This window comes from Podarcis bocagei, assembly GCF_964188305.1.
Source record: "Podarcis bocagei genome assembly, chromosome: 2".
Classification (NCBI taxonomy): domain Eukaryota; kingdom Metazoa; phylum Chordata; class Lepidosauria; order Squamata; family Lacertidae; genus Podarcis; species Podarcis bocagei.
The window spans coordinates 67,363,157-67,377,957 of record NC_138126.1 but is presented as its reverse complement, the minus strand read 5'-3'; the positions used below and the strand labels follow the sequence as shown (position 1 = coordinate 67,377,957).

General features: G+C 41.7%; 1 protein-coding gene across 7 annotated transcripts in view; it reads left to right on the top strand.

Annotated features, from left to right (window-relative positions):
- The window catches only part of GRIA1 (glutamate ionotropic receptor AMPA type subunit 1), a 206,045-nt gene that overhangs the window by 186,290 nt on the left and 4,954 nt on the right, over positions 1-14,801 (top strand). For 3 of the 7 annotated variants that reach the window (XM_081181117.1, XM_081181115.1, XM_081181118.1), the window contains exons 14-15: positions 2,699-2,813; positions 13,946-14,080. In XM_081181117.1, the coding sequence (XP_081037243.1) occupies positions 2,699-2,813; positions 13,946-14,080 (250 nt within the window). Of the gene's footprint in view, positions 1-2,698; positions 2,824-3,518; positions 3,638-13,945; positions 14,081-14,801 lie in introns of those variants that run through there. The other 4 variants (XR_014004672.1, XM_081181116.1, XM_081181119.1 and 1 more) reach the window with 4 other exon arrangements.

Sequence of the window (14,801 nt, the reverse complement as noted above, 5' to 3'; positions counted from 1 at the left end):
CACATGCCACTACTGCTTCGTTTCTTTCCACTCCGTGCAATGGGACTAACCCATAAGAGGAAATGGGAGCCCCTTGCAATGGATCATTTGATCAGCCTCAGGTGTGCAGTCTTCCCCCCCCCCACACACACACACATTGATATAAATATGCACTGTTTCTATAGAGGCAGTGGAGTTCAAACAGCAGGGAGTGAGATGGGAGAGAGAGACTACCTGACACAAAATTACACCCCAAATGTAAATTGCATAATGCACAGAAAAGTATACTTTTTCTACAACTGAGACACAAAACTTTTGACTCCTGAGTATGCTAAAGCTATCCAATATGGGAAGTGCTGGGTAAGGCAGCAGTATCTACCTTCTTTCTCAGAGGCTTTAGACTACAACTTCCATCAACCCCACCATTGACTGTGCTGGCTGGGGTTCATGGGAGCCGGAGTCCAACAATACTTGGGCATCGCCAGATTAGGGAAGGCTGGTCTAACTGCACCAATTAAAATTGTTGATTTTCCTAGGACCCCAAATAAAACAGCACTTGCTGAAGGAACCTATGCAGATTATTGTGTTGTTTGAGCTGTTAGAACTTTATTATGGTTTGATTCTTTTTGCATATCTAGAACATTATATGCCTTATCTTCTATAATATAAAATCAAGACTACTTCCAGCCTCAAACACTAAACATTTTAAAACCCCAACAAATCCCTCTAACACTGTTATCTAAAAACATAACAACTGACAGCAGATCAGCATTAGGAAGTGCTGGAATAAAAAAGCGCCATTACGTTTCCATAGGAGGTGGGGAGGGGAAAAGGACCATTATATAGAACAGGCATAGGCAAACTCGGCCCTCCAGATGTTTTTGGCCTACAACTCCCATGATCCCTAGCTAACAGGACCAGTGGTCAGGGATGATGGGAATTGTAGTCTCAAAACATCTGGAGGGCCGAGTTTGCCTATGCCTGATATAGAATGTCTGGCTTTGGTACGGGCACAATTTCACACTACAGAATAATAGAATCTGAAGGAAGGCCTCCACAGCTAATTTCACAGATAACAAAATATACTTCCCAAGATATGCTGGAATGTTGCCTTTAAATCAAGAGCTAGGCAGCATGGCTTAAAAGAAGTCTCATGATTTCACTGTCAAAAAATCTACACTAGGTGCAGTTTCTAAACCCTTCAGGAAGTTTTGCACATGAAATGCGCTGCATTTATCAATCATTTAGGTTGCCATTTTTAAAAAAATTACAGGTATAGCCTACAAGCAGTTCAAGACAACATATATGGTTATGCTCACAACAACCCTATGAAGTAGATTAGTCTGAGAATGGCTGACCCAAGGTCACCCAGTGAACATCATGGCTGAGTTGGGATTTGCTCTAACCACGTCACTGCTGACGCAGATGCACGGATGACTGAGCAGATTCCTGTCTTTCAGGAAAGGTTAAAGGAGACAGGCCAGATGCAATAGATCAAAAGAATTTGACACTGCAAGCAATAGCTCTAGACGCCATATATCCATCCTTCCACTGGGGTGCCTAGGCAGTTTTATCATATTTTCCATGGAATCCTCATGGGGTGCTATTGGTGGCTTTTAAAAAATGGGACCCTTCATCAAGCAAACTGTGCCCGGGCATAACTGAATACAGGGAGCAGAAGAGAATTGCATTTTAAGACTCACCAGCACAATTGAAAGGAATTGTAGCACCAATGCACATGGAAAATAAAGAGATGGCACCGTACAACTGTCACCCTTCCTAGCTTCCCTTCCATCACCATCCTCTTCCATCCCACTCCTGCAGTTTGATGTATCCAGTCATGCAACCCCATTTAATCGACAGCACTGCTGCTATAACTCTGAACAATGATGGGAAAATAAACTGTCCGTCACAAAATAGTCTGTGAAACAGTGTCTTCTTTAGAGCATATTTAACATAGCATAGCTATATAGGATCTGTCCCATTGACTTCAATGGCATTCCAAACATTTAAATCTGATAAGGATCTCTTCCTTTTTCTGTTTTTCTATGTCATGTGAAATGTCTGAAGTGTTCTTTCTCAGTTGTGTGTTGATTTGAACATGTTACGCTTCTTAAATTGATTAAATGTTTATTTTCCCCCCTTTTTCTGTTGCTTAACAAGAGATTTATTACTGATGGTTTTTATATGTCTTTTGTGACATGAGGATCACTCAGGAGGAATAGGCGAGCCAGACTCCCCACCCCCATTTCCAAATTATTATCTACGTATCTCATTTCTTTCTTTTTTATTGTTTGCAAAAGGCCAAATTGTTGAGCCGCAGCTGCAACTAGACAAAATGACACTTCTACCGCTCTTGTACTCAAATCTTTCCAAAGGCAAGCCTATGCCAATGCTTGGAAATAAAATTGCCTATTGCATCAATTCAGGTGCTGTAGAAGATGGGCATCCCGTGTGAGCAGCTGGGCCTTAAAGCAAAGCAAACTTTGCAATTCTGTTCTCTATAGCAACTTCCTGCACTGCAAAAATTCCCAATCGCAGAGAATGCTATGACCCCGGCCCCCTTTTCTTTTCTAATTGCAAGGGAGACAAAAACCCAGTTGGGGGAGAATACGAGAACAGACTGACGGGTGCTGGTTCACCGATCCCTTGTTGTCACATGAACTTTCCGAGTGTTCTCCGCCTGTTACTCATCGAGTGTTATCTATTCATTTTAAAGAAACCCAGTAAACCTGGCAGTGTTAAAACTGAACGAGCAGGGGCTTTTGGACAAATTGAAAAACAAATGGTGGTACGACAAGGGCGAGTGCGGCAGCGGGGGAGGTGACTCCAAGGTCAGCCTCAGTAAGAACAACCTAGTGGGTATAAACGGCATGGATAGTAACCAGCAACCACACTGCCAACACACCTTTGCATTCAAATACCTGGGGAGAGCAAAGACTATTGGGCAGGCCTCTTGCTGGGTGAGAACATGCACTCTTTGCTTCATAAACAAAGCTCATGGGAAAGGAAACCACGGATCTAGATGGGGTGCCTGCATGGCCATGAAAAGAACTCCTGTTCATTGCACTAAAACCTCTGCGAGACAACACCCCACCTTTCCCCACCTCCGCTCCCACCCTTCAAAGTTTCTGCAGGATCTCTCAAGCATGACCATGGATAGGAGACTGAGATACTGTGCAGGGCTCTGCTACTGACTGGTTGCCCCTTGCGGATGGGAATGGTCCGCGGCCACCGGCATTAGCAAGGCCATTGCAAGTATCTATGGCAGGTGGCTGAGGTTGCTGGTTACTCAAAGTGATATAGTAATACTCATCTTGCTATGCTGGAGGAAAGAAGGGCGCCAATGTGCTGGGAGTGGCGGGGATGGATGGAATGCTGGAGGGGGCGGGCGGGGCGGCCAGATGGAGTATTCAATCGTATCACTTTGTAAATGTATATAACTTGTACAATGAATGCTGTGAATGAACTGTCTGTGCTGAATAACATAAAATAACATTGGTAATGTTATTTATGTTATTTCCCCCCCTGGTTTGAAGAGGTCCCGTAAACCTAGCGGTTTTGAAACTCAGTGAGCAAGGCGTCTTAGACAAGCTGAAAAGCAAATGGTGGTACGATAAAGGGGAGTGTGGAAGCAAAGACTCCGGAAGTAAGGTCAGTTACCCCTGAAGAGGTCATGCATACCCATTTTTTATTAAGAAAAAGATAAAATAAGTGTGTTACCAAAAACTCTCTTGGCCCTAGAAGTACAAACGTTTGGAACTTGGCGTGAAGTGTATTGGCCTCCTCCCTTCCCGCTCCAAAGTCACAGTTACTCTTCATGTGAATGGCAATATCATATTGGCATGCACACAATTATAGAAACAGCAAAATAGTAGATGCCATGCCATGCTAGAATTGAAAAAAAAGAAATGACATCCACTAGGACACCTGTAGGTATTAGGGTATTAGGAAGGGAGAAGACACATGTTTCCGAGCCCAAATACATAATATCAGGACTGTCAGAGAGGCATTAGTAATCATCAACATTATGATAGCTGTAATATATAATGATTACATTTTGCTTAAAATCCAATATTGCATTATTTTATTTTAGCATTTCTAGCACTACAAAAAACCCAACAAATATATACAAATCCATAGTAAAACAACAATATGACCTTAGGAGTACACTTCAGTAAACATTTTGAAACAAAGCTATCTGTGTGTGTGTGTGTGTGTGTGTGTGTGTGTGTACGCACATACATATCTCACACAGTTCTTTGCAATCTAATAGATGCAACAAAAGGGCAAAAAAGAACACAGAAAGGAAAAGGGAACAAGGTACATTAAAGCTAACCAGGTGGAATGACCTCTGGTGGAAGGATCAAGATAATATGCTGGCAACAGTATTCAAGTACAGTGGTACCTTGGGTTACAAACATCTCGGGTTACAGACTCCGCTAACCCAGAAGTAGTATCTCGGGTAAAGAACTTTACCTCAGGATGAGAACAGAAATCGCATGCCGGCGCTGGTGTGGCAGCAAGAGGCCCCATTAGCTAAAGTAGTACCTCAGGTTAAGAACAGTTTTAGGTTAAGAACGGACCTCCAGAACACATTAAGTTCGTAACCAGAGGTACCACTGTACTATTGGAAGTCACTCTACTTCCTAGACATGATGAACATTTCCATTGGCAATAGGCACAGAAGATGACTAGCAACAAGAAAGGAAGTGAAGAAAGAAAATGCTCCTGTTGGCAGATTTTGAATGTACACACATTTGTGGATAACACCATGGAATGTAAAGACATAGAAGAAATCAAAGAACAGAGGGTGGGCACGGCAGAAAGGTCAGAAAGACTCAGAACATTATAAAGCCATTTGATTTGAAGGAAGTTTGTTAAAGCCAATTTATCTGTGCCCTTATCTGTGCTGTGGGCAATTTCAAAACTTTAGTAGAGCAGTTGAAAGAGACCAGGCAGTAGTTATACTCCAGGTTTGGAGGTATGGTGAAGGAAGTATGGTGAACTGCCCAAGGAAAAGAAATTAAGGGGCTTTTGCAAGAACTGGGGGAAAACAACAGAGCCCATTTGGAATGTCGTCATGATCAGTCCTTTTCCCATGAAAATGCTTTACAGTGTTTTCCTTACAGCATAATCCTATACATGTCTACTCAGAAGTAAGTCCAACTGCATTCAGTGAGACTTACTTCCAGGTTAGTAGGTATATAGGACTGCAGCCTGAATTAGAGCACTTAGAAAAGACCACATTGAAGTGGATCATCTGAGTGGATCTCACAGGAATGATCCACCTATTGATGGGTATTTCCTGCAAAATCCATGAGGATTTTCTGTTATAACACATTCACATTCTCACACTGATGAAATCACACTGATTCCATTACTGTGTGTGCTTGTGAAAGAGAGAGCAAGAGAGAGATAATAGAGAAGAAAGTATAAAATTGGAGGAGACATCAGTGAAGAGTCAACAGAAAATACTACCATGGGTATGACTCAGGAAATTTGACGTAAAGCAGAATGATGAATTCAGTGAGCAGACAGATAATACAGGGAAGACTTATTAGGTGAATCACACTTGAAAAACTAGCCCTTTTATTGACACCAGAGGAAGAGATGGACTCCACTGTGTTTAGATACTGAATTCTTTCCAAAATCCAGACCAGCTGCCTGGTAAGATTGGATTTGTCCTTCATCCAAGGACGTTATACCTCCATACGGGATACTCTTGCAAGCCACTCCAACTGCATAAAACTACAGATAACAGTGTTCTGTGGGGAGTGACACTGAGGCAGCCATTCAGGGTATCAAACCAATGCCCTTTCCCCACAGTGTTGGAGGATGTGCCAATAGATTCATAGCACTTGCCAATGTTCCTCTTTTCTCTTGATGATGGTTCTAGCTGATTAAGTGGCAAGTCTCTTTTGATTACTGTGCTCACCAAATATATGGTTGCAAACACTACAGCAGGGTGCCTAACCTCCAGGTGTTATTGAACTCCCAACTGTCATCAGCCCCAGCCAGCATGGCCCAATGGTCAGGGATGATGGAAGCTGCAGTCTGGCAATATCTGAAGGACCTCTGGTAGGCACTCTTGTCCTTAAAACTTTTTCAAAAACCTGAAACTCCGTATTTCGCAAAACATTTATCTCTTTAACCAATGATAAAACTGCTTACCTTTCTAAGATTTTGAGGAAGAGGGGATAAGAAGAAAGTTATGCTTTTTCCTTCCAGTAGTTTTAATTGCCTGTCCCTGCTCTATTGGTCTGTAAATTGTTTACAGTATCATGAGCATGCAAAATGTTGACAGAAGAATCAAATTCTGTTCTTCTCTGCAAAATATTACTTTTACATTAATAGCCCCCCTCGTACTGGGTTTTAGATGCCCTGGGTAGAATCTCCTGTTAAATTCAGACATTTTTTCATCTCCTACAATGTTACAAAAAGCTCAGCAATTACCATTCATATGAAGAGTAACTACTTAGCTATGTGCTTTCAGGGGCTTTTTCGGTGCCTTTGCTAATAGGCCACCTTTATCAGTGCTGGAAAAACCCCATAGCTACTGTGTTCCAAACAAAAATCCTTGTGGCACTGATCCCATTTAAAACAAGCAGCGGCAGCAGAACTCAGAACCACTACAATACTGTATCTCTTTTCCTGTCGCCTTCCACACACTAGAATGAGAGAGCAGAGCAGAAAGGGGCACAGGGGTTTACGTGAATCCTACGACGTCAGTGTGGATCACATTAACTGCATGTTCTTATAGAGATGAGAAGCCAAACGTGTGAATTGCATGTAAACATCACCGTGGCTATTCATGAGGTTTGTGAGAGCTTCTTGACCCTCCGTGTGTAAAATCTATTAATTCTGCATGCCGGGATTGCTGAGAAAATGTATGAATAAATGAAAGGGAAAGAAAGAAAGAAAGAAAGAAAGAAAGAAAGAAAGAAAGAAAGAGAGAGAGAGAGAGAGAGAGGGAGGAAGGAAGGAAGGAAGGAAGGAAGGAAGGAAGGAAGGAAGGAAGGGAGGAAGGAAGGAAGGGAGGGAGGGAAAGGGGGAGGGGGAAAGAAAAGAAAAGAAAAGCTAGCACTGGAAATTTTGTAGCTCAGAACCATGTGAATAGGAAACTCTGAAGAAAGGAAGGTTAAGAAGAATTAATACTGTACACAGCAAAATTAGATCAAAATAAAAATGGAGGTACACATCAAATGTTGACCGTTGTCTTCTCCTTAAAAATACATACATACATACATACATATGGCAAGTTCTGAAGGCCAATAGCACTTATTGAGAACTGTTTACAGAATCCAGCCACTGACTAGAGTACCTACATGGCAGGAGTGCCAACTTGGCCCTGCGACTGTGGGAGCCCGGGGCTGTTAGTGCCATGCAGCGTGCATGGCCCTGGTACTGAAATTTGTGGGTGCCTTCACGGGGAATTTTGTGGGTGCTTGGGCACCCAGGCCCCAGGGAGTTGACACCTATGCTACGTTGCCATCTAATGCTCCCCAAGTGGATCCTCAATGCAACTCACTATTTGCCAGGTGGGTCCACTGCATTCTAACGGCCTCACACATGTTCAGAGAACTTGACACAGATACCGGCTTACCAGTGGAGTAGGGAATCTGCATGCATAAAACAGCTGCTGCATCTTCCCCAACCTTTACTGGATTCTGCTACCTGCAAGCAGAATGAACCCATCCACCCTTCATTTACGTAGGTCAGTACTGAATGCTGTTGCACATGGGTAAGCTGAGCAATACAAGAAGCTGTATGTGCACATCAGTGGGGAAACAGAAAATGTGAGCTGATTAATGTATAAGGTGCTTACCAGGAGAGTCACATGATGCAAATCATGGTGCTCATCCCCATTGATATTTATTTATTTACTTACTTACTTACTTACTTACTTACTTGCAGACATATATGGGAATACATACCCACAGGCACAAACTGGAACTACAATACATGGCTTAACCACAGACACAATCACGTTACAATTCATACACAATCTCTTCTTGCACTTAATTTTCTCTAATGAGGGCCTTGTAGACTGTCATCCCTTTCACAACTGTCATATTTTACATAAAAGTCCCAATTTCAAAAGATAACATGGATTTTTCAGGTGCTAAATCTTGTGTAGAATTAGGTATAGGAAGACCAAAAGGTGCAACTGTTGTGCAATATATATGTAGGCAAATGGCAAATGTGTTTAGAAACTTTTTTTTTTTTACATTTCAGCTTATAGGTGTTTTTTTTAATGAGCTGAATTTTTAAACAAAACACCTAGCTGACTTTTCCATTTTTAAAGAATCTAATCTGTTCAATCCATATATTCCCTTCTACCTAAAGAGATTGTGAGCCAAACCCATCTCACACTGGGCTATGGGGAGTTTGCATTGAGCAGAGCTTACCTCCACTTGCTTCTGATGTCTTATCCAGCTTTCTTCCACCCACCAATGGCAAAAGGACTCAAGCATCACTCCACTAGCCAAGACCTCCCACTTCCACCACTCAAATGGGCAGGCAAAAGAGCTGCCAGTGATACCCCTAGTAGCAGAGCCCTGAGGGAGGCCCGGAAATTGGGTGTTCCAAGGACACTGCAATTCTGAGCTGACATGCACTGGATCATAAGCTACTCTCACAGCCAGTGCTGGTGAACATCAAGCCTGATGTGGGCCCAATGACTATATCAGCCTGAAACTAGTGCGCATATAAGGTCCATTCTGCCTGCCCACACCTGCTACTGCCACCATGAGTGGCTGGAATGCAGGTGCAGTGGTGGCCTCAGCACTTCACAGACCCTCAGAAGTGGCAGTAGGAAATTTGCGTTGTCTCAGTAAGACAACCACATTTTCTTCACTCAGTCCTGGCAACAAATTAATCATCCGGTCATTTTATTGCTTACATGTGTTATGAGAGTTTGCAGCTTTGGTGATTTAGATTGAAATGATCACTTACAATTTCTGGAGTTCAAAGGCTTTATTCATGCAGGAGCAGATTTATCTTGGTTGGAGAGAGAGAGAGAGAATAGCAGACATCTTGTCTCAACAAGTTGGGAGAAATGGCTCAGTTTTCAGGGGTGGGAATTAACAGACAAAGATGCTACAAACAGGTTTACTAGACAAACAGTGTCCTCATGTGGTTTAAAGTAACATGTGCATTAACTAGAAGCTCAGAATAGAAGGAAATGCTTTTCTCCAACTTAAATTATATAAGCAAAACAGACTGTTAATAAATATATCTGTCACGTAGCTTGATCTAATGATAACAGAGTGAGTGGCAAGATCTACATTTCTGTTCCCTTGATTTAAGTATGAGGGACTGCATCAAGGACCACAGACTCCAACCACAGACTCTTAATCAAGTCCAAAGATTAGGGATGAAGATGAACATGCAGAATTTTATATATTTTTTAATTGTCTTCAGTGAGGCCTACTCCCAAGTAAGCATGCATAGGTTTGCAGCCGTAGTCCCATTAAAGTCCAGCTTAAGTTCCTAGTTTCAGTATTATGCATAAACTTTCCACAGTGTTGCCCCTTTGCACAATAACCTGCCAGAACCTCAAGCATAAACTGGAAGTTAAAAACATGTAATTACAAACACAAGTCTTTGCCAGGTCATGTCCTTCTGAACACAACACTGACTTCATAGCTATTGGGAAATGAGGGAAAATCTTCCCAGAATAGAGGTTTAAAAGGCTTTATGTCACAGTCAGTGGTTTGCCTTTCAAAGGACTGGGCTTCAGAAGTGCCAGAGGCCTAACAAATGAACTATACTAGCCCACAAGTTCTTACATGGCCATGGATGGATTTTCTCTGAGCTGAAGGTCCCTTACTTTGAGCTGTAAGACACGTTTGTTTATTTTACAGGGTAAAGATTAATATTACCATAATGTTAAATATTACATAGTTCTCTGCATACCAGGAAGTTTCCTTAAATTAAATAAATTAATAAATAAAATCTAGTTTTCGTTGTTACTGCTTTCCAAATTTCTCAGTTTTCTTTTCTTTCACACCACTCATGAATACTAATAAGCACCTCACACTTCAGCAGCTAAGACTGCAATCCTAAACACACTTTATCTGAGAATAAGTCCTGTAAAATGGGGCATACTTCTGAGCAGACAAGTATAGTGTTGCACTGTCACATGTTTTACTTCCCTTATATATCTTGTGCAGTTGCATACACATGTTGTATAAGACTGAATTTCCAGAATCTGGAGTTCTGAGGAATATATTCCCACATTAGAAAAGAGAATTGGCTGTTCACAAAACAAAAGTTGCAAGGCACCTCTGTAAATTACAAATATGAAGTCCCTAAATGACCATGTCAAATGGCATTGCTCTTGAGGTGGATGCAGGATGCTTTATATCGGCCTGACATACTCATTTGTGCTCCAGAGACCAACATCAAACTCCTCTACCTCCTTCTAAGTGGTGCAAAGGTGCTTTCTGTCAATCCCCTTAAGGTGAGAAGGGAGTCAGGGAACTTGGTCCTTAAAGAGTTTTATTTTCTTCCTGTCAGAGCAGAATAAAATGGCAAGAAACGGGATGAGGGATAAACTGCCACCAGTTAAAAAGAAGCAGACCAGGAAGGTGCCTTGTCACCATGGCAACGAGGCCAGGAACATTTCTGAAAGATGGGCTTTTTTGCTTGCTTTTCACCTGCCAATCTTCCTCTTCCCTCCTTCTCTTCCCTCAAATGTAACTCTCCCTCTGCAGGAGACACGCTGTGACATTTACACTCCCACTAATAAGCCGGCTGCATGATGGGCAAACTCCTTGGGAGAGCATCTGTCACAAAGCCCAAACAGCAAGGCTCTGCAGCTGAGGGAAAGAGTTTGATTCTCTCAGGCAGTTAGTGCAGGGATTGGTGCCTTTCCCTCCCCCCCCCCACCCCCATTCTCTTCATGTTCTATTATTACTAGTGCTATTAAGTCAGGAGACTGTAAGAAAAAGCAGCAGGCATGGTCTTTTGGAGCCAAGAAGCCAAGGCAAGCCATGGCAAGCTGGAATTGTTTTCTTGCCTTTGCGGTGTGTGGCAATGACCCTGGTGCCAACATCCAGCTGGGAAGGAACTATGTGATTGCAAGACAATAGTCACTCTCCAGAGAACCTCTTTGCAATTAGAAACGCCATCCTTCTAGCAAAGAAAACCTGAGAGCCAAGAAGTGGCAAGATGCCTGTGGAGCAGTTTCAAGCCTAAATCTACATTGTGACAACTGGATTTTTGACAAGTGCACACACTCCCTGTCTCTCCCTCTCTCCAGCCAAGCTTCATTCGGCCTCATAACCCATATTTTTCATGCCATTCCACACACCCTGGCCTGTCTCGACTGTGGTAGCAAGAAGGAAAATTAGGAAAACAGCTCTGAGTCCCAGTTGTGCCATGCAGCCTATAGACATTGAGCAGATGTATAAATGGCACTGCTGTTGATTGTACTTGTGTGGTAATTCAAGCTTGGGTGTATTTCCATTGCAATTACATGCCCCCATTGGCAGCTCATTAAGAATCAAAGCACTGATGTGTGAATAAGTTTCTATCAGGAGATCTCTGGAAATCTGAAAGAAGGAAATTTGAACCCCAACTTGCACACACAGCACACCCTGAACATATCTCTCTCACTCAATATCCATTTCCCCTCTCATTTTGTGTGAGTGAGAGGAAAGGGGAGGGACAAACAAAAAGCATGAGCTAATATTTATGCTTCTGAATGTGAAAAGAACATGATCAGGTCTTCAAAGTGGAGACCGGCTGTCAAATATCCTCTTTCTGCAGATGGGCAACTAGTGCGATGGGTTTTTGAGCACCAGAATCGTAATAAAATAGATAATTCGAAAAGGCTGGAATGTTTACAAATAGAAAATGCATGAAAGATGAATCTGGATTAATGGTTCATCGGCCTGGGAAAGGCTAGAGAAGAGTTGAGTGTGCCTTGAGCTCATTTCTGGAGCAGAGATTCTTATTTCCATCTCAGAATTTTAGGGTTCTGAAGGACTGAGTAAGCCAATATAATAAAGGAGCGCAGTCTACTAGCATTCACATTTCAGTGCATAAAGAAGAGAGGGGAGAACAAATACTCCATGCCAAAGGTATCTGCATGGTAAGCTCCATTGTCAGAAAGCAACACTATAATTTGAATTTATAGGTCATATAGCTTTGGGGTTATTATGAAGCTACAAAGAGGCTGTGTGAGGGAACTAGAAGTTCGACTGCCTATAGATGAATACATTATAACTGATTATACTAAAAACTCACACTAAATTCGAAAATGATAAATAAAACACGAATCTGACAAGGGTGTTGCATTTCCACCTTCCTTTTGAAAGAACCACGAAAAGTTGCATCATAAAGTTGCCAAGCTTTTATCCGTTGAGGCTCAGAAAGCACAGCATATGTTTCCAGTATCCCCTGCAAAAGAAGAATTGGCTGTCTCTAAAGATCGCAGATTTGTGATTCAATCCATAGGCTTTAGCATTTGAAACATACACTTTGAACACTTTGAACTAGCTGTGTTTTATTGAGAGAGAACTGAGTAGGTGAGCAAGTAAAAGTAAGGCAAGCATCCCAGCTGCTGAACTGGAAAAGAGGAGCAAGATTAAACATTTTAAATATATATATATATTCCTACTTGTCAAGACCACTATCAGTTAATGAAAGCAGACAAACATTTTAGAATATGGCGGACATTTCGACACATATTTGCTACATTCTGAATCATTTGGTTTCAGCGCAGAGGATGTGTGTCGACTTTTATCAAACTTTATAATATTTGTCTGGTTTTATCTTACATTTACATTTGCCGGCTGCATTAATGACATGAACCTGATATTTATGACAGCCATGACAAAGTCCCTTTTTTATTTGAAAGGTGTAATATGGTCTTGGAACCATATTGCTGAAAATTCAGGAACTGACTGAATTACACACATAAACAACACTGTTCTATGTTAAACTTTTATGACTCAATAATCCCTTGTAGAAATGTACCTCTGACTTGAACAGCCTATTCAAGCACTATTTACCTCAGGTAAATCCCAGCAACCATCTGATATCTGTGGTCTGCATATTGTTAACTAGGTGTGAAACTAGCTAACTAACTAAAACTCAGACTGAATCAGATGTATAGAATAGTCCTCACATTAGACACCAGTGTTTGTTGTGCTGCTAATGCTAATACCGGTATTACAGATCAGCTTCTACCTTTGTAAAATAGGGAAGAATTATACCTATATATTTAACAGGGGCAGATTAATTACTGGGTGTTTTTAAAATAAGTTTGCAATCGACATCAAACACTAAAGATGATCAATAGGTGACTAATAGCCCTCCTTTATCAATAATTTTTTTTAATGCATCAACTGAACATAGGCACATAATAACTGCTTTTTTGAATAGAAATCAAATTCATGTCTACGGCGAGCACCTTTTCAGTGTCACTGCAACCTGGATATTGCACAAAGGGGGAGGGCCATGTCAGAGGAGAATAAAGCAAGTGATTTTGATTTGTTGCTCAGCAACAGAAGTTGCGGGGGAAACAATCAAAGAAGAAAAGGAATAGGCATTTCCAAGAGAGTGAGTTATTTTAGGAGAGGAAAAGATTGGAGACTAGCAAAATGTCAGCTCACAGTAGATAACATTTTTTATATCAATAATTGAAAGTCCCTAGGCATTTGAGGGCACATAAGTATTTAAGGATGATTCAATACATCTAGTCCACACCTTTCCCAAAGAGTTGCAAAGCCACTGAAGTGTTTAATCAACTTTGTGTGTTCAGTGGGGGAAGAATATTCAGATGCAAAGAAGGGAAGTTGAAATGTCTTCTGTGTGTTTTAAAACAAGTGGTGGCTTCCCAGGTTTATTGTCTCATATGTAGCACTTTGTGTCGTTGTTATGAAGAATAGTGTTGTGCTAACAGCATGTTTCCCCCTCCCACATCCCTTCTCCCTTTTCCTTTCTCTTGTAGGACAAAACAAGTGCTTTGAGTCTCAGCAACGTAGCCGGTGTTTTCTACATCCTCATCGGTGGGCTTGGACTAGCCATGCTGGTTGCCTTAATCGAGTTTTGTTACAAGTCCAGAAGTGAATCAAAACGGATGAAGGTGGCAACACATTCACAGGCCTTTCACACCTTCTTTCTGATGCCAGCCAGACTCCTAATATTCCTTTAGGAATGGATCCAGACTAGGATGGCTATTAGGGTAGACCGTCAATATTTAAAGGCCAAGGAAATGAATTTTCCCTGGCCTATTTAGTGTTCAGCTGAATAAGACCTGAGTAAGAGCGAATTTGCAAATGGTTTTTAGCCAGAATTAATAGTTGTGGGACATGTGTAGAAGCCTATGATTCCAGCATTCTTAACAAACACAAAACCTCACCTGGTTTGAAACAGAGTTTAAGAACTAAAACAGGCCAGGTAATCTGGCTCTCTGTCCCTGCTAAAATGGGATTGCTCTGGGCTAATTTAATCATATCTCACCATGGCTATTCGATTGGTATTGGAAAGTCATTCTGGGGGGAAAAGGAAGAGAGAGAATCCTTTGCTGCATCCCCAGCCACCTGAGTGTGCAAGGTCCATTTGATTCCTTTTGTTGCACAGCTGGAGAAATATCTAAGAGACAAGTTGCACAGGAAAGATCCACAAGTTTCAGGTGCACAATCCTTACTCAGGTGTGAAATTTACTATGTAGCCTTGAACAACTTGCCTTACAGAGCCATTACGAGGCATTTGTTCATCTAAATGACACAGGATACCATAACATTTGGGATTGCTCTAAGCAGCCTTACATTGCTTATGACAGAGAAAATATTCTCAGGCATCAC